The sequence below is a fragment of the Heloderma suspectum genome, chromosome 1 (genome assembly GCF_057233095.1).
Source record: "Heloderma suspectum isolate Gila_16-S chromosome 1, 16-S_ref, whole genome shotgun sequence".
Classification (NCBI taxonomy): domain Eukaryota; kingdom Metazoa; phylum Chordata; class Lepidosauria; order Squamata; family Helodermatidae; genus Heloderma; species Heloderma suspectum.
Window position 1 is genome coordinate 292,378,027 of NC_139458.1, and position 20,993 is coordinate 292,399,019.

General features: G+C 42.9%; 1 protein-coding gene and 1 pseudogene across 1 annotated transcript in view; both read right to left on the reverse strand.

Moving 5' to 3' along the window:
* The window catches only part of LOC146359229 (protein eyes shut homolog), a 192,801-nt gene extending 189,125 nt beyond the window's left edge, over positions 1-3,676 (reverse strand). The window contains exons 1-2 of the mRNA XM_084812860.1: positions 2,911-3,676; positions 622-735 (exon numbers count right to left, since the gene is read on the reverse strand). Of these exons, the coding sequence (XP_084668986.1) occupies positions 622-735; positions 2,911-3,676 (880 nt within the window). The remainder of the gene's footprint in view (positions 1-621; positions 736-2,910) is intronic.
* A 54-nt stretch (positions 3,677-3,730) lies between these two features.
* LOC146359230 (developmentally-regulated GTP-binding protein 1 pseudogene) overlaps positions 3,731-20,993 on the reverse strand; it is a 61,200-nt pseudogene continuing 43,937 nt past the window's right edge.

Here is a 20,993-nt window from a genome sequence, read left to right on the forward strand (position 1 = left end):
TATGTTCCAATCCACATATTGCGAGTTCTGATCTGCAATTTACTCCAGCAGGATTTGTATCAGAATTCACCAAGATCAAATCCCTCAAGCATCTCTCTTCACAGCATTCATTGAAAACACCTCTTGTTCTCTTTGTGGTAGACTGATAAATGATAATGCTAACTTTTCTAAGTAGAAAGGACAGCAAACACCCTGGCCATTTCAGCTTTTTTGAGTCATTTAACTGATATCACTGTCATTAAATTAAGTTTTATCTGGAATAAATGAACACTGCTTACTGAGGCTCAGTCATTTCACACATTATACTGAAGCAAAGTTCGATTTGCCACTGAGTGCTCACTTAACGGGGAGCTGCTGCTGATCACATCTCCTTGAGTAGCAAAGCTATAGAACACATGCATTTGTAGCATTCACACTATGTATTATTAGATGTATACTTATAACACCTTAGGTGTAGATGTAAATGTAGTCACTTTTATGAAGGGAAGAGTGAAGCATAACGTTGAACTTTCTCTTACACTGCATTAAGCTGAAGCACAGACAAGGCTCTTTCTTGAAAATCTTCAATGGAGAGCCACTCAAGCTCATATCTTTTTGTGTGACAATAAGTGCATTTCTTACCTGCAGAGTCTTTATCACACTGGCATCTATAAGTATTTGGAGAAACACTGCTGCAGTTGCCATTGATGCAACGATGTGACTGGCACTGTCCAATTATTTCTGAACAGTTCTTTCCTTATAAAAACAAAGGAACAAAACAGAGAGATTATAAACAGAGCCTCTTTCCACATAAGTTGTCTTATACAGAGGTATGCATAATGCCTCTAATATTGCACAGATCAGGCTTTCCTGGCCCAAATGTGCGCATATTTAAATATGCATATTTTTAGTTAACTCCTTTTTTTGTAAGAAGAAACCTTGGAAAAATGGTGGGTGGCTTGCCGAGCTTGTGGGGGCTCGTGTGGGGGCAGCACTTCAGCAGGTGTCCGCTGATCCTGGATGGGGATGGGTTCGCACATCTCTAAAATTAGGTCAGTTCACATTAAAATGTGAACTAAACTAATTTCTCCCCATCCCTAGTTGCTACCATCTTCTTGGTTGTTTCCACACCACTGATCTTCTATTGTTAGGGTGGATCATGTGGTTTTATACCATGCTAGCACCTCCAAATGGGGCAGGCATCATCAGCCTACTTAACCATAAGATCTGTTCTAACCATCTGGGCATAAGATGTAGATGTCAGTTTGGGACTACACATGGAAGAGGTAGCCATGCCATTGCTCTAGGAAAGATGAGAATGGGGACTTAAAGCTGAAGAATAAAAGCCAGAAAATCAGTTCCATAGTTAATCACCACAAATAGAATGGAACTTCCAGTCACCATATGCTGGGTGAAACAAGGAATGGCTATCACCACTGTGCCTTGCTTGCAAGCATCCCATAGTCATAGAGCTAGCTACTTTGGGAAAGGAAATGCTGGGCTAAATGTATGTCCATTGGATCAAAGCAGACAATTCTTAGATTTTTAAAAATAGCTAAATGCTTAGAAGGGAAATGTTCTGAATTCAGGGGAAAAACAATGTTCAAATATTTGAACATAGGACACCTTCTAATATTTATTTTTCGGCATGATTTAACAGCTGCCTGGAAATGCAGACAGTTTTAGGATGGATTCTGCTTAAACATGCTGCTAACTGGAAATTACCAATCATAAATTGCTTGTGTTTAGCATATGGGACTAAATACCGTATAATTATGCTTGTCATTTGAATTGTTGCTACACTGTTATTCACACTTGAGCAATTCTTCCAGGGTTTTTTTTTAAAGAAATATTTAACACTATGAGAGCCATTGTTCTCTTGCTCACACTTGTGACCTATGTCCACAACCCAGCACCAAATGTTTTAATCTCACTGGCTTATTTTTTTTACATGTAGTTTGCTTAAATTTTACCTACAGTGCTACTACAGTCTGTTAAATAGCTTGCATTGTGTTTGACTCATCTGGTTCCCAACATTCTCAGTACAGCTCCTAATGAAAGGATTGAGAAATGAAGTGGGTCAAGCCCAATTTTATACTGAGTTCATTTGAAATAGGCACTGAAAGAATCAGTTATTTATAAGTTATGTTTTATCATCAAGTTGCTATATGCAATGAAGGGAAAAACTAAAAGTGACATTGATCATGTAATTTGGATTAATTTGAGATGGACTAAAATGAGCTTGGATTTCTAAGAATCTAACCTGTGAAATCCACTGCGAAGTGACCCCCTCAGGCCAACTGGAGCCCATGGACTTTCAGATTTTTTTTACTTTGCTGAAATTTACGCATATTTATTCGTAGGAAAATACTCAGTTTCTGCTGAGGAAAAGTTGAAAGGAATGGGGGACAATATGCTAAATGTTACATACTGAAGTAAATTATATAAATTGTTATGAAACCTCTTACTTAATTATTTGCCTATTTTTCCACATGATGAAAAAAAAAAATATTCACATCCATCTGTGAGCGGCTGATGGAACAAAAGGTGCCTGGCAATCCATGAATACAGACAGAACAGATTTTACACAGTCTGTACATCCCTAATTTGGAGTTGCATAGCTGATCTTTGGTCTAGATTGGGAGTGGGGGCCTTTAACCTGTTGCCCTACCATGGTCTCAGTCAGAAATGCCTCCCATGCCTGCTTTTGCACTGGGAGAAACGTTCCCATTGGTGCCAAAATGGGCCCCCAGTTCTGACTGGCACTATGCCAGGGGGAAAGGTTAAAGCCCACCCATGTCATGGTTCTGATCCAGTCCACCCCCCCCCATGCCAGATATGTATTTCTTCTTTATTTAAATCTTGCACACAAAGCTAAATTGAATGACAATGATCACATCTAGTGTGTCACTGAAATACATTTATTCTTACCTGCAAGCAATGGGGAGCATCTGCATTCATAGGAATCCCCGCCATGCTCTCCTTTATTTCTTTTGTTAATGCAGGAAGCATTATTGTCACAGGGCTTAGTGGAGCACACATCAAATTCTTGGCAGAATTGTCCTGAATAGGGCTGGTTACAGTGACAAGTATATGCTTCATCCCAGACATGACTTAGACATTTGCCATGTCCAGAGCAAAAAGGTGCACTTGGAGACTGCTGGCAAAGGTGTGGTTTCACTGTTACATTCAGTCGAAGTCCTGATTTACATAAAAGTGGTCCCCGGGCTGGGACTTCCATGAAGTAATGTGTTCCAATTCCAAGCCATTGTGGGTCGATCTGGTGCATCCCATGCAACCTACAGTCAAAAATTAGCTGCTTCTGAAAGACGTCTGTTCGTTGAGGGCACCTAACAAATTCTTCCAAGGAAACATTTGCCAGGTTCATTCCATGTGACTGGAAAGATGGCTCGGAAGAAATGAAGACTGCATCTCCCAACTGAAGTTGCAGAGGACAAATCTGAGGAATACTCAGTGCTATGTTTTCTACATCATTCCTTTCATGCACCGAATCAATATTCCAGCAGTCTGTGTAGAAGTTGGAACAGATGTTTTGGGTCAGGGACCACTTCACGACATGCACCGTTGGCTGTGTTTGCCATTCTGAAGTCATGTACCTTTTGCAAAAGGTTTGTCCATCCACAATGCAGCCTTGAAGGAAATGTACTATCACAACAATGACTGTCTTGAGTTTCATTGTTTGGCTAAAACAAGGACTTCATAATGTCTCTGTGTTTTAGAAGTGCTTCTTTCAAATGATGTGCAGAATATATCCTGTTAGAGGTATCTGCCTTTTCATATCTCCTGCACCATTGCCTAAGAAATAGCAAATATACAGACAGACATGTGAACAACATGATCTTCTGGGTTCAGCAAAATAAGAGACAAGAGAATAGGGGTGGGCAACAGCTCAGTGGTAGAGCACAGGGCCCATGGCAAGGGTAGACATGGTTGGACACCTACTGAAGGCCCACGCTCCATCAGGAGTCCACTGATAAGAGCCTTCCCCCCAACTTGCTCCTCCTCTTCACCATTGCAACCTGCTTGTTCACCTGCTTCTCACTCTGGCCCAAATAGTAGTGGTGGCTAGAAGGGGGAGCAGTAGATGGCACTGCCCATTTACTTACTGGGTCTCTGCCTGCTAAACAAAAAAAAATGGTAGCAATGATGAGAAAGAAGAGAAGGAGCAACAGCAGCTGGTGACAATGGTGGTGAGAAGGTAGGAGATCCATTGAGGTGCCCTGCATTGGGAGAGCATATTTTTTGCATGCAGGAAGTCCCAATTTTGGTCATTGGTATCTACAGTTTAAAAAGGATCAGGTTACAGTGGATGGACTATACCTCTGTCTGAGACCCCGCGGAGCTGCTGCCAGACAAAGTAGGCAATACTGGATGGACAAATAATCTGTGTAAGGCAGCTTCCTAGTATCTAGGCCATATATGCCCATTAATATGTTTGATATTGCAATCCTGTACACATAGGAAATGTGGGGAACATAGTGGGGCTTATTTCCATGTATAGATGCACAGGACTGAACTGAATGTCATACTCATTTTAATCAGAATACACCCCTAAACATCAAAAAGCACAATCCTAAGTGGGGTGTGGGAGAGAGAAGTGGTGGACTGCCTACACTTCCAAAGCCCAGCCAGTTTGTGCTGGCCAGGGCAGGAAGTGGGGAGGGTTTGCTCTGCCATGCTTTTGAGGAGATCTTGTGTTTTTTCAGATGCCCCCCCCCCTTTATTTATTTTATGTTTCCTGAAATATTTCAGCATCTTGATTTGGCGCTGAAAGGAAGACAGCATTGGTGCCAACCAGACCTCCAAGGGGACAACTGGGGGCAGAATTAGCTATGCCAGCTCCAGTCTGGCATAGCTGATGGGGCCTGATCTGGGCCTCTCCTAGGGGAACAGGATCCAGTGGATCCAAAGCCAGCTCCAACCTGCCCCTACCCCCAGAAAATCCTATTTTGGAACCCACCACTGGTGGGAGTACTGCCAGTAGTACATTAACACCTTTGCTGGGACTGCAAGCTACCCCACTTGTAATTATTCCACAATACCCTGACACAGTATTGTGAATGCTTCACATGGGCACTTAACAAATGGTGACACGGGCACTTCCTTCACGTAGTGATATGTTTCTAGTGTTAAGTGAAAGGATCCTTGGTCCATGAGCAAACCCATGGAACAATAAATGGAACAGAATGGAAGGAAATTTGCTCATCTCTATTTAAAATATTCATTTTAAATGTACTCCTTTTAAAATTTCTCTGAGGCTGTAATCTTGGGCAGCAAGCAAGCAAGATTTACGTAGACTAAGACGAAGAAAAGAAAGGGGAATGCAAATAGTGTAGTAGGAGCTATTTGCATTCCCCTTTCTTTTCTTTGTCTTAGTCTACGTAAATATTGACGTAGACTAAGACGGCAAAAAATAAGGAACGCAAATGGTGGCAGCCGTAGCCGCCGCCATTTGCGTATGCATTTTTTTTTTAAAACCCAGACGTGATAGGCTACGTAAGTCTTTATGTAGCCTATCATGTCTATGGGGGGGGGGGAAGACGCAGACTGCAAATGGCGGCGGCGGCAGCTGTTCGGAAGACCAGCTGCCGCCACCACCAAAGCCACCACTGGTGCTGCTGCCATCCGGAACATCTGCCTCAGGTAAGTCTCATCCCAGGGGGGATCCGCGGGGGGCGGGGGGGTGGCAGGCCATTCCTCAATGGATTTTGGAGGGCTGAATGCACTGGCATTAGGCCTCACTGAGATCTGTCGTGGAATTCTCTGACATCCCTGTCACTTACTGAAGGCAAGACTGAAGGCAGAAAGACCCACAAACAAGCAGCAGCTGAAGGCAGCTGCAGTAAAGGCCTGGCAAAGCATCTTGAGGGAGGAAACTCCGCATTTGGTCATGTCCATGGGTTCCAGACTTCAAGCAGTCATTGACTGCAAAGAATTTTCATCCAGGTATTAAAGGAGATCCTTCCTTAAGTTTGAAATGATGTTGGTTTGTTCCATTACTTATGAGCCACCAATGATGGGTGTGTGTGTATGCCACTGGCTGTCCTTCCTGAATGGTTAGTGCCCACTTTTGTCAAACCCCTTGAATTACAGCTGAAAGTCCTGACTTGGCTCCCATCTGGGTGTGTTTCCTTTCAACTTCAATGTGGTGGCGTACAGAGGCCAACTGCCAAAACAGTTATCCTTGTTCCAATATTTCTGGCCCTGACTGTATATAATTCTGCAGTCCTGAATGGTACTTTATATCCCTCTGTTGCTTTGCATATCTACATTATTTTATATTTCTGTTTGCCTATATTTGCTGCTGCCCTTTGCCTCTCCTCTATTCTGTATGTGTATGATAAAACTCCCTAAAGGCCATTTAATTATGCATGCTTTTAAAAACACAAGACCTGTAGCTCAAATATATTTAAATACATATATTATTTACTGACTAAAGTCTATTTTTGCCACACTGACTGTGACATTTGGTTCTGCACTCAGCAACTAGTCTAGATAGTTAAAATTAGAAACATATCTGTTTCACTTGCTAGAGCAAATAGTACTCAAAGGGAAGAGGGAATTACACAAAAAAGATAAGCATCAACTTGTGGCCTAAGTTTTTATAGGGAATATTTACAGTTAAGGTGGAAACCACATGTTGGAGGCATTTTAAAGAAATATATACAGCATTCTCATGATCACAGATTTTTCTAATTTTCAGACATGCAATGCAACAAATTCTGGCTGCAGCAGTTACCATTTTTCTTAGCACAAGAATATTTTCTTTAGGATAGAAAAGAGTTATAACTTCCTGTAACTGGTGCTGTCATTAAGGGCTGGGCTACATGTCCAGATGACTGTTTTGTGTGTCTATATTGCTATGGAATATAGGGGAAGAATGAATTACTGAGTGCCCCCCAGCATCCAGAATTCCCTATTTATTGTCAGCTAGCATGTCAGGATTACAGGATTCTAGCCAAGCCTTTTTATTTGATGCACTAACTTTCTAGGTGCAGGATGTGATTTTTCATGGTACACACATGAGCACTTGGATAGGTCACATGGAGACTGTCTGTGAAACTGATTACATCATACGGTGCCCATATGATCAGCAGGCATAAAGGAGCTTGAGGATAGGACATGCATAAAGAAAAAAGTAAACAATGAAACCTCCAGAAATAGATCAGAGTCTGTACGATAAGAAATAAGGACCTCTAGACATAGCCTGCCTTGCTCATGCAGTGGCAGTACTACAAAACCAAACAAAGAAAACCAACACTGGTTTGGGCACCGAAGGGGAGAAATGCATTTCTTGGTGCATGCCTGTGTGTGTGTGTGCGTGCGCACGTGCATGTGTGTGGCTTTGTCTCACATGTTAGATTTCTGAAAGAGAAATAACATTATGTTTCACATTTGCACTTCCATCCTAAACATATTTTATCTGATGTAAGTCCTATTGATTTTGAAGGAATTAACTTCCAAGTAATTATGCTTAGGGGCAGTATCCAAATTCTAGCAGTTCGCCAGCTCCAATCACTTTATGCTAGCAGGAACAACCGCTAATGCAATGGGAAGTTAGTGCTTCATGGCACAACCCCCCAAACTGGCTCAAACTAGAACTTCCGGAATGGAAAAAGTCAGCTTCCCATTGTGCGTGTAATGCAATGTGGTGTAGTGCAGTGTTAGATGTAGCCCCTAGGATAGCAGCTTTACTGTAATTTCAAGTTGATGCCTCAGTTGTACTTCATTGTTGTCTCTACTTCAAGTAGTCACAAGGGTCCAACAATAGTAACTACTTGTCTAGAAGGATGCCTGACCTCCTTCACCCACTCCTGCTGGTGCTGGCTATGGGTTTGTGGCATCTTCCTTCTCATAAGTGGGTGAACAGTTGCCAGCATCATTCACCAAGAAGAAAGCTGGAATTTTGCAGGCAAACATTCAAGCAATGTTGTTAGTGGTAGCATGCAATCTGTTCTACTTCTGCTAATGATGAACAAGTCACATATCTAGTTCTGCAACAGGAAGTTATCAGAGGAACAGCAAAATAAAACCAGTCAACAAGAGAAGAGTGGTCATGTGAACTAGCACAAAGTGTAGTGTACACCATACTAAGTGTGCTTTGTAAGAGCCTTCCCATTTTAGCCATTCATTTGATTAAAAAAAAATCCTGCCATTCTGTTTTAACTGGGACAGCCAGGACAGCTTATGATGATAATAAAAGCACTAATAATAAAAACAATATAAACCAATTAAAGCATAAGGGAGCTCCGCCAACCTGCCTCCTTCCAGAAACTAGTGTTTCTGTTTCCACTCGTTTTGGGGCTTCCCATAGGAAGTGCTAAATCTCCCTTCCAAAAGCAGTAGGTCCTGCTTGTACAATGGAATTGGCAGGACCCACTGCTTGTGAAAGGGAAGGGGTGAAAAGAATCTATGCAGGTGTCAGCACTCCACTGGATTCTGCCCAATATGTATTTATATACACATTTCTAAATGTATTTCCTTTCAAAATATGCATTTCTAAACATATTTTCTTTCAAAATATGCATTGTTAAATGTATTCAGAAGGAGCTTTTTTTGAGCTGAGAACTGCATCAAAACATTTGGGAAGTGTGAAAGTTGGTGGATAATTATATTCTACCCACACATTAGTGCAGGGTGTGTGGATTAGGTCAGAATATATCAGAATTTACAAACACTGAATTCCTCAAGCATTTTCATCCATATATGCTTTACTGCCTTTGAATAATCATAAAGAATCCATTGTTGAACACAGCATGTTCAGAGACACACTGTTGTCCGAGACTGATGGACATTGTTGATGACAAAGGACAACTGTATTCTAAAAAGCATCAGTGGGCTGGATCTTTTCAAACAGAGAGTTTCTGGGGAGAAAGCATATTAATGATTAGAGGAAAGAGCAGATCATTAATTGCTGTTTACTACCTCCGGAGACTTGCTCACTTGTGCCAGCCAATTCAGTGCAGAATTTTAAAGTCAATATTTAATTGTAAACACACTTGGAAGAACCATATATGCAAGCAATTAAAATAATATGGGCATTTAAAAATACACAGGGATCCTCAATGTAAATGGAAAGCCCAGGAAGAACAGCCAATTTACATTAATTGCTCATCACACACTATCGTGGGATGCCTATGTGGGACCCAGAAAGCTTCCATGTGCCATTCTCATAACTGACTGCTGGTTCTGCTGCTGTGTTGGCTCCGCGGTGACTGCTTCTGAGCAATTTCTATGATAATATATTTCCCTCTGCGGTCCAAATGTTATCACTTGTTTTGCTGATTTCATTATTCCATCCAGAAACACATTATATTATTAAACAATACTTAGCAATGCACATTAGATTTTCCTTCTGCTGCTTCTGTTGCCTTTGCTTTCAAGGCAAACATCTAAGAATTCCAAGTCAGTGTTTTCTGTACACAGTGCCAATATGCTGTGATTGTAGAATAAGATACTGCACCTTTCCTATGCCTAAGAAAAAGAATCTGTGTATTGTCCCACCTATCATGTACACTACAAAAGTACAAAGAAAAGCTTTTCACTGCAAGTTTGCATTTGGGGCACGTCAGGCAGCCGCATTTTTGTGTCTGTCAAGACAGGAACTATAAGTAACAGGATGATATAGTAACTTCCTTTCAGTGAATAGTTCACCAATTTTATCTAGAGAAAAGGCCTGGATAATCATAAGCCAAAGCGTTCTCTGGGAGCTCTGTATAAACTGAACCTGATGCACTGCAAATGTAAGAATGGTGACTAGCAAATATATGAGTACAGTATGTAAATCAAGGCCAGCGCTGTTTGGAAATTTAGACTCTGACCTTTATGTTCTTATTGAGGCTCGCTTGTTGAGATGGTAATGTGTATTGCTTTGTTTACTTCCAAAGCAATAAGCCAACCCTGCTACGCTTGGGGGCCCTTCCTGCTCATTTTGCTGAGTGGAGTACTAGACTTCAGCCCCCAAAGTCCTGCTCTGATGGAACCACTGTCTGGATCTAGCAACTACACCTAGCTGTACCTGATGTTTTACCAGGGCTAGATCTACACTAGTGCTTTTTTACTAGTAGTGAAGTGCACTGATAACTGTTGGGGCATGTTACACACTCCACATACCACTTTTGAAGCATTATTTCCCACTATTTATTCTGTACTATCCAAAATACCACAGCAGATGTCATTGTGTGTGCTACGAGGTATAAATGTACAAGAGGGATATAGCGTTACCATGATGGGACTGTATCAGCATGACACGAGGTGTAGATCCAGCCCTGTACACCTAAAACACATACCCAGTGACTCCCAAACACATTTCTAAGTTCCTCTTAAGCAACAGTGTCAGTGTTGTTGTTTTTAAACTGACTTGAAGGCTACTACTACAGCTCATATGAGTGTAAGGTCATGTCAGCAACAGGTCAACACACAACAGCCCAGTATTAAATAAAGACAAGACTCAAGCATGGGGACTGGGGAAGGGGACACTTCATAGTCTGGGCTTCAAACCCATCACCATGAGGGAAAAAATGGAGGCTAAATCGTAGCTTGTGTTTAGGGTGGACACCTGCATTTTGCCAAAAAAAAAAAAAGGAATTAGAGCACCAAAAAAGAGGAAATCAATTTGCATAACATTTGCATATGCACACTTATATGTATAGGCACAAATTTAGAAATAAAAACAATAATTTAAATAGAAATAGAATAATCTCACCATAATGCAGAAGACTGACCAGGTGACCCATGTGCCTGCGCGGTCTGCTGTCCAGGTGCTCACTGTTGATGGGAAGGAACTTCAGGACCCCTGCTGCTCTCCCTTCTTATGGTTCTTTATCTTTAAAATGGACTGGGACAGGGCAGCCCATCACATAACAGACACCTTCAAACAGAGGACTGCCCTCTGAGAGTGCTCCAAACTAGAGGGTTGTCCTCGGTAAAGTAGGACACCTGCCCACCCTACGTTTGAAGATGTTTGTGCAAACTTATTTCTGAGATTTGCTGGAGCCAATCAAAAGCAGTGTTAGATCACTGAACAAGCACCATTCTGAATTTAACAGAATGTTTAACAGGCCTTCCTCTAGAATAAGGATCAGTATGTTCAAGCTGTAGCTAGCAGCTACTTCTCCCCCCCCCCTTTTTTTTTCAGTGCACGCAGGGGTTCTGATGTTTATTCTGGGGCCCAGAATGTAACAGCCCCTTTACAACTTGAAACAACTCCGCTGGATGACACTGTGCTGATGCAATGGTGACAGGAAAGAATGGCTTCTTTGCTGCCATCACCACCACAGAGTAGGACTTGAAGTGGGCTCTTGACAGTGCTTGGATTGGTCCCAACTTGTCTTCCATGTAGCCATCTGCCTAAGGAGGACTCCATTAACCTAAGCTCTTCAGAAAAGGATCCTGAGCTCTGTGGAATCGGAAAGGGTGTTAGGAGCAAGCATGTCAACTGCCTTTGTCATTTCTCCATTCCACGGATCAGCCAGGGCATTGATAAGATCACCAGTTCTAGCAGTGGGGAAATCTCCTAGAGCATTCAGGAATCCTCCTGGATCCATTAGCCCCAGCGATAGACCATGTTAACCAGCTCCTCACTCATGCAGAGGTTCCAAGTCCCAACAATTCTAAACCCTATTAAGCAATGACCTGTCTATGACAAAAGAGTTCTTTCAAACTCCCATACCCACAGAACACTATCATCCTGGTCAGCAGAAGACAGATCAAGAGTATTCCCTGCCATATACAGTCAGGGCCAGAAATACTGGAACAAGGATAACTGTTTTGGCAGTTGGCCTCTGGACACCAGCACATTGAAGTTGAAAGGAAACACACCCAGATGGGAGCCAAGTCAGGACTTTCAGCTGTAATTCAAGGGGTTTGGCAAAAGTGGGGCACTAACCATTCAGGAAGGACAGCCAGTGGCATACACACACCCACATCGTTGGTGGCTCATAAATAATGAAACAAACCAACATCATTTCAAACTTAGGGATCGCCTTTGATACCTGGATGAAAATCCTTTGCAGTCAATGACTGCCTGAAGTCTGGAATCCATGGACATGACCAAAGGCTGAGTTTCCTCCCTCGAGATGCTTTGCCAGGCCTTTACTGCAGCTGCCTTCAGCTGCTGCTTGTTTGTGGGTCTTTCTGCCTTCAGTCTTGTCTTCAGTAAGTGAAAAGCATGCTCTATTGGGTGGAGATCAGGTGACTGACTTGGCCATTGAAGAACATCCCACTTATTTGCTGTGAGAAACTCTTGGGTAGCTTTTGCTGTATGTTTTGGGTCATTATCCATCTGCAATATGAAGCAGTGTCCTATCAGTTTGGCAGCATTCGGCTGAATCTGAGCAGAAAATATAGCCCTATACATTTCAGAATTCATCCTGCTGCTTTTATCAGCAGTCAGGTCATCAATAAACACCAGTGACCCGGTTCCATTGCCAGCCATACATGCCCATGCCATAACACTGTCTCCACCATGTTTGACAGATGATGTGGTATGCTTTGGATCATGATCTGTTCCTTTCCTTCTCCATACTTTTCTCTTCCCATCATTCTGGTACAAGTTAATCATGGTTTCATCAGTGGAAAGAATCTTATATTCCAGAACTGGACAGACTATTTTAGGTGTTTGCTGGCAAAGGCTAATCTGGCCTTTTGGATCTTGATCGTGACCAGTGGTTTGTACCTTGTTGTGAAGCCTCTTTATTTACATTCATAAAGCCACCTCTTGACTGTAGTTGTTGACAATAACATGCCTACCTCCTCAAGAGCATTCTTGACCTGGCTAGATGTTGTGAAAGGGTTCCTCTTCACCATGAGCAGAATTCTGCGTTCATCCACTTTAATTGTCTTCCATGGTCTTCCAGGCCTTTTGCTTTTGCTGAGCTTGCCAGTTAAGTCCTTCTTTTTCAGGATGTTCCAGACTGTTGTGTTGGCCACTCCCACTGTTTTTGCTATCTCTCTGATGGGTTTATTTTGTTTCCTCAGCCTAATGATGGCTTCCTTCACTCGCATGGACACCTCTTTGGACCTCATGTTGGGAGTTCCAGTGAACAGCTACCAAATGCAAATGTAACATTCAGAACCACTTCCAGGCCTTTTATCTGCTTGATTGGTCATGGGGTACCCGGGAAACAGGCCACACCTGGCTATGCAGCTGCTTGTCAGCCATTCATTCCATTACTTATGAGCCACCCACAATGGGTGTGTGTGTGTGCCACTGGCTGTCCTTTCTGAATGGTTGGTGCCTCACTTTTGTCCAACCCCTTGAATTACAGCTGAAAGTCCTGACTTGGCTCCCATCTGGGTGTGTTTCCTTTCAACTTCAATGTGGTGCTGTACAGAGGCCAACTGCCCAAACAATTATCCTTGTTGCAATATTTCTGGCCCTGACTGTATGTGTGGTCCAGATATTAACTGAGACAGGCCCATCGGCGCCATGGAAGCCATGAAAATGTGAGCTGTTCGCCTGTTCCCAATGAGGGGGCTCTGCATAAATGTTGAAGACACCCATCACAATCAATTTGGGAGATGTCAACACCACCTACATAGAATAACTGAGAGTAGATTCCAGGGGCATGGAACAGTGTTTTAACAAACATTTATCACTCATCTGTAATTAATGTACATACATACTATACTGCCATGCCTGGCTACAAATAAAAGCATGGGCAGCCAGAAACATAAGGAGCATAAACAAAGGGACCTAAAGAAGCTAAAGGACTCCAGTCCTCAAAACAAAAAAAGGTGTTTCATGGAGTGGGAGCCTGTATTACAGCTTTGTACTAGGCCCTGAAAAATGATGTAGAGGAGGGGGACACTGAACATAGATGCATATATAACATCCTAGACCCCTTTCAACTCATAGGATTTATTGGGTGGCAGAGAGAAGGGGTGGTTACTGGACCTAATTAAGGGCTTCACTTCCTTCCCTCATCTGCCAGATTTGCCTCAATTTATGTGGTGAGCAAAGGCGTCAGAAGATGCTATTGAATTCCTCTTTCAGTAGCACCTTTAATAGGAAGGATGCTTTACAATCCTAAGGTGCAGGAATTTATCACACCAATGCCCCCATGAAATTATATGAATACAGATTGATTTCAGTGTTGGATCATATTCTTTGTCTTGTTCATTGTCACAACACAGACAACAATCCTGTGAAGACAGGCCTTCAATCAGAAAATTTGTGATATCCAATTAGAAACTGAAATAATCTCATAAATCTTGAGATACCCTGTCACATAATTGATTTTACATTGCACCTCTATATAGCAGCACTAGCTGTATACTAAACTATATTTGAGCTATTTTCTATTCATGAACTGGTTTTGTTTAATGCATTTCATCAGTTGCCTTGCTTCCTACAAAGCAATATGCTGAGTCATCTATGGGATTTCAATACAAACTTAAGACAGTCACAATTCCTTCTTTTTGGATGAATGATCTTTTATATTCATACATCTCACAGCAGCAATACAGCCACTTTTCCATCTGTGAAATCCAATTTTAAGCCCAACATTTGTGCTTGTTAGGACATTTGATCTTGAATTAAAACATCACACCTTAATAATTCTTGGTGCCTAAGTGAACTGAGCTTAGTGCTATTTCAAAATCATTCTCTCTAAATTATTACCCTTTCTGGATGCTTGTTGTACACCGAGTGGGATTAATTTATGCAAAGTAGATGCAGCTCTCTAGTTCAAGAATAAGGAATTGCCATCCAGCATATTTGCTAGTAGATTTTGAAAATCTAAATGTTTCCCCTTCAATTTCAGCCTGAACTTTGAAGCATGCCTCCTCAGACATAAAACAGAGGTAAGTAGGGACTTAAAACAAAATAAATATGACCATTGTCGAATAGGCTTCTGCACGCTGACTCTCAGGTCTCCCGATACAAGGAAACCAGGCCAAGCTTTATATATGAATTCATTCAGATCATATTCCAAAAAATGTATGATAGAAATCCAAACATCAAGGTGCTTCACAGTACAGTGATGGAGTTAGGGATGGGAGAACCAGAGATGCTCAGGCTCACCAAGATCCTCCAAACTCTACTTCAAAGCTCAGTTTACCTCAGCCCTATTTTCATTTGCGACCTGTTTTCCTTTTCATTTTAATAGGGACAGTGTGCATTTCTGTGTGCAGTTTTCAGAAGTGCACGCATTCCCCCCCGGACTGAACAGTGAAAAGGTGTTTATTTGTGTTTTAATGCACATTTTAAAGTGTGCATTTAAAAAAGAAAAAAGTGAAACCATTTTTCAATCATGATTGCAAGTTCAAGAATGTGCACTTTTTTTGCCCAAAAATTGTGCTCCCATTCATGTTTGTGTTCAGGATTGCAAATGAAGCAAGTTCTGATGATTTATGAACTGAAATGAAATTCTTATACATTCCTAGATATTTATTTATTTGATTTGTACCCCACCTTTCTACCAAGAAAAACGGCACTCAAGGCAGCTTACAGTCATAAGTAGATGGAGCTCATGCTCTGAATAAAGAAGGGCCCCGGTTCAATCCCTGGCATCTCCAGTAAAAATCAGTCAAGTAGCAGGTGATTTGAAAGACCTCTCTTGGAAAGCCAGTGCCACTCAGAACAATACTGGATAGGTTGGTGAAATAATGTGATCTGGTTTAAGGCAGCTTGCTATGGCATGCTTTAAGCATAGACAATAGATTTCTGTTATTTATTTTGCTCAGTTTGTAATTTTTTTGCCAGGTGTTTCCTACAAGATATAGTTACAAATCCTTATATTCATGCTGTCTAGAAGCTCAGATTTATCAAACCTTCTGAATCTAAGTAAGTAACATTATTGGATACAGCTCTTGCTTTCACCTGGCAAGCTGGCCTCTGCTTACGTCCCAAGAACTGAGCTTGCTAGATCCTGCAGACTACTTTTGTAATATGCAATACATGTTTGTTGTTGTTCAGCCGTTCATTTGTGTCCAACTCTTCGTGACCCCATGGACCATAGCACGCCAGGCCTTCCTGTCCTCCGCTCTCTCCCGGAGTGTTAGAAAGTATTAATTAGCTTATAAAGGAGATGAGCTAAGCTGGGAGCTGTACCTTCTTAAGAGTGCAGCGGAGCTACAATACAGTCAGAGAAAGTGCATTTTTTAAGATTCCCTATCTGGCAGATTCATATTCTGGTTTTCTGCTTTGACTTAACTTTGAGATTTGAAAATGCACTTTGACCAGTTCCTTCCAAATTACAAAGCGTTTCACCTATTGCAAAATTAAAACCTCTGTACTGACAAGCATTGCACAAAAAGCTCAGAGGCCTCTGAGATGGTTGAACGGACCTAATGTGGGCCGCATAAATAGTACCATGATATACTATTCCCATTACTGGGAATATAACTGGAAATCGCTCTGGCACAGTTCACCTGACAAAAATCATATTATATATGTATATCTGTCTGAAGATACATGTCTGAGAACACCTACAAAAAAGGGCTACTTTTTAAATGCAAGAAACACCTACTAAATCTTCCCCACAGAATCTCAGCACATCTAACAGACTGATTTAACGCTGAACTTTGCCCAGCATGGTTTTTGAGCACCTGCAGCTCAACCATTAAACGAGAGCAGTGTTCTTATGGAGCCCGAGGCTCATTTTTTAAATGCTAAATAATAAAACGTAGCGTAACATGATAAAAAGAGTCCAGTTGCAGCACAGAGGTACCATAGGGAGCCTGCTTTCTGTGTATAAACCTCCCCTTCCCCCAGCCAGGAGATTTAAGATGAACGGCTGTTCAACAAGAAGATATATTTCTTTTTTATATCTGGACCTTGAAATGAAACCTACCAAATGAAGCAGTTGCGAGTAGAGATAATATTTCACACACCTCTGAATGCAATATGATTATTATAGAGGAAACCTCATATGGAATGTTTCAGAATAAAACATGCAATTAAAAGGACTCAAGTTAATGGTACCACCTACTAAGTCACCCTTATTCTCCCTTGATCATTATCATGAGCCTTGTAAACAATGATGCCACAACACCAAGGAACTGCTGTAACTGAGCTGAATATATATAGTCACATACTTTTAAAAATGGTCATGTGGCCCTCTCCACTATATGCCAATAAAATCCCTGCTTGGGGGGCAGCGGGGATATTTGGTATTTCAGGCTGCCATTCTAAACTCCACCTTGGAATCAGTTTTGCTGAAGCATAACAATATTTTAAATGTATAAATGAATGAACACACTTACTCAGGGGGGCTAAGCTCTATTAAACATGGTGGGACCCTGCTTACAAGCAATTGTGTATAGGATAGTTCTGTCAGGCATTCACTGGCCACAAGCGGAAGAGGCAAGGTCTGCAATCAAGGCATGCAGAATTATGTTTAAAAGATACTGACAGTGCACTGTGCAATCCTTGCATTTCAAATAGAAGAGACGATCATAATCCTTTACTTGGGAAAAAAAGAACATTAATTCAAATTCTTTCATATACACGTTGAAGTTACGGTGCAATAAAACATTGTAAGCTTCTTCTGTGAAATGTTTCAAAACTGACATCCCTCTCATGAATCATATAGTCTGTTACAAAATATCCCCTGGATCATGGGGCTGGAAAGTAATGAGTCCTATATCAAGATGGGTCAAGCAAAGAGTTCCAACATTTATAGATATTAAATGAGAAGGGAGCAGAGCAAGCTTTGCCTGCATAGAATCTGTTTTAATATGGCGGCATGTAGTGCTCACAGGTTCAATCATGACTGGGACTAGCTGCCAGCCCAGAACCTGAGCAATTTATTGCTACAGAGCTAAAATATGGATTATTGAATACAGAGAAGATTATTTTTATTATTAAAAATACTTTTAATTTATTGTTATTTTTTTACCATTTTTCAGATATGCACACTGAATAAAGCAATACTGGACAGTGATAGAATGGAGACTGTGGTATTGTTATACTCTTGCTTATAGGTCGTATGGGATGCTGGAAATACCAATGGTAATAAACAAAGAAGAGTTGGGAATTCATTTAGTATAGAGTAGAATTTAAATGGTCTTTTAACTTAAAAGTTTTCATGGAGTCCATATGTGTTAGAAAGGAAGACCATTTTTTGAAAAAAAATATCAGGATATCTAGGTTTTTTGACACCATTTTTAGCTGCATAGAGATCTTGTCTATTGTTAAGAGATCTTAGATCTTTATATGCTTACCCCTAATTTAGGGTAGTTCTTATTTTTCAAATACTGAGCAGTTTGAGTGAACTGCTGGAATATGAGGTATATGTCTGTTGTTGGTAGATATTAGTGCTGTGCACCACTTTGGCCTGAAGCCTGAGTTCCAAGCTGAAGAGGGGCACTTAGTGTCACTTCTGAGGCAAGACAGAGGGCGCACAAAGCGGCACGAAGCACGTTCGGTTGCCCCAAGCACTTCGGCAGTGCTTCGGAGCGATCTGGAAGCCCAGCCACACCGCCTCCACCCAGCCCCCAGCTCCTTACCTGGGCCCTCAGGATATGCACAGTCTTTTTCCTGTTCCAGGGAGTCATCCTTTTTAAAATGGCGACTCCCTGGAACAGGAAGAAGGCTGCTGGTACATATCCTGAGGGCCTAGCAGATGGTGGTGGTGGCAGCTGTGGTAGGGATGGTGGAGAATTCTGCCATGGATTTCAGTGAGGCCAAATGCACTGGCATTCGGCCCCCCGAAACCCATGGCTAACGGCCTCCCACCCCCCGCCACCCTGTGGAATCCCCCCAGGACGAAGCTTACCTGGGGCGGATGCGGAGGTGGTTCCAGTGGTGGCTCCGGCGGCGGCGGCAGGTCTCTTGGCTGGCTGCTGCTGCCACAAATGGCGTCCATTGTAGTGGCTGCCATTTGCATCCTGCCAGGCTGCCGTGATAGGCTACGTAAGTATTTACATAGCCTATCACGGTAAAGGCAGCCATGCAAATGGTGGCCACACCATTTGTGTGGCTGCCTGTACCGTGATGGACTACGTAAATACTTACGTAGCCTATCACGGCAGCCTAGCAGGATGCAAATGGCGGCCGCTACAATGGCCACCATTTGCGGCCACAGCAGCCTGGCCATGGCCAGAACTCTGGCTGTGGACAGCCCTGGCCAGTGGCTCCGTGGAGCCAGCCAGGGACGATTCTGGGGGGATGGACGGAGCGCCTCCCCCCACTGCAAATGCCCCTGTGCGGAGCAAGGTAAGGGATTCGTACATCCCTACGCTGCGGCGACTCCCTGGAACAGGAAGATGAGAAGGGTTAAGGCTTCCTTTCTGCCAAAGGAGACTGGGAAGGGTTAAGGCTTCCTCTGCCATGCGTGGCAGAGACTGGGATAATTGTTCCCAGTGGCTGCAACAGAGGCAGGATAGGACTGGAGTGGAGAGAGAAATGCCATGGAGCTTCCCTCTTGGATCCCGTCCCATCCTGCTGCCACCACTGCCACCACCGTCATTGCACACAATGGCAGCTTGCCAGGGCAGCAGGAGGCTGATCAATCATCAGGCAGCTCACACACCCCATCTTGTGCCCCCCCGGGGTGTGTGCGCCCCACTTTGGAGACCACTGCTCTAGCCAAATAACATTCACACAGTCCTCTCCTCTCCAGTAACACCACCTCTCTCACAATGATCAAACAAAGGCTGGCTCACCACAAAGCTCCCTCCATTCTCCTCCTCCCTCTCCTCTCCTCTTCCCCTGCCTCTCTTGGTGGCTGGATCTCTCTCAGATTGATACATTTGGCACCTCCGTGTCCTCTCGCTTTCCCCTCTCCCTCTCCTGCCCCTCTGTGTGATCTTTCAGAAGTTGATACATTTTGGAGACAGCCTGTCTAGACTGCACAGAAGGCATAAGAACAGCTCCAAATATATGACCTGGACAAGACGCTTCGAGGAGGAGCCGCTTCACTTCGGGGCACCTCAGTGCTGGCCTGATCCACTTCGTATCACAATGAGGCACCTCTGGATCAGGCCTGCTTCACCTCATTATCTGGGCTTCATACTGAGGCGGTGCACAGCCCTATCAGGTGGTCCCTGCACAGCTCTAGTAGATATCACCACATATATAACCTAAATATTAGTTCCCTAATATTAAGGGAAGAAGATGTGAAGGGAGTAGAGGACCATCGTCTGGACCATATATTTGGGGTGTAGGATTCTCCAGCAGTGACTGATGCTCATGTTACAGTCCCAAGAGTTTATAAAGAAGCTCTGTGGGGCTTTAGCTTCCTGTTTTCTTATTTGCTATGAAGTTTGCAGAATTTTCTACAATTTGGTCTGTTTATACCCTTCACAAGGTTCTCCATGCCAAATTTCCTAGAGATAGGACAAATTGCCTTGGTATTATGATTAATAGATTTTTCAGGGTTTGAAAATAGAATGATGGAAATAGGAGTCTCCCTCAGCTGGAGGCCATTCCGGGCAGCCTGCTGAAAGGAAGGGCTGCTTTCAGGCATCTGGAGGAAGGCAGGACCAGGCCACTGTGCAGGTGACATGAGGGCAGGTTCACGGGGTAGTTAAGTCCTGCTCTGCTCCTGTGCAGGCCTCTTCATTCTCCACTTGGCACCTGCACACTTGGCTCTACGGGGATAGTGCAGGCTTTGGCTGGTCACTTGAGGGCTGGGTAGAAATACTTTAGCTTGCCCCCTGATTGGCTAACGGGGGCAGGGTTTTATTTTTTTGACTACCCTGCATATTGATTTGGATGGGGAATATATGGGGATTTGGACAGGGTGGCACTGTTATTAAATAGGTTGTGCACAAAGGCAAGGTAGTGTGGGAGAGAAATCAGCAGGCAATCCTTGGTGAGCAGGCCAATGCACCTTTATGGTGAAAGGGGACTCTTCCCGTGAACACTTTGAAGCATGCCCAGATTATGTGCTCAAAGACTTGGGAATGGGGGGATTCTGAACTGGAAAGCCTCCCTCAGTGAAAGGTGGCCAGCTCCACTCAAGCTGTAGTCCCATTGCTTGTGTCCAAGGAAGGGCTTGGCTCGCCCATTATGGCACTGGAGGAGGAGGTCGTGATGGGACCCC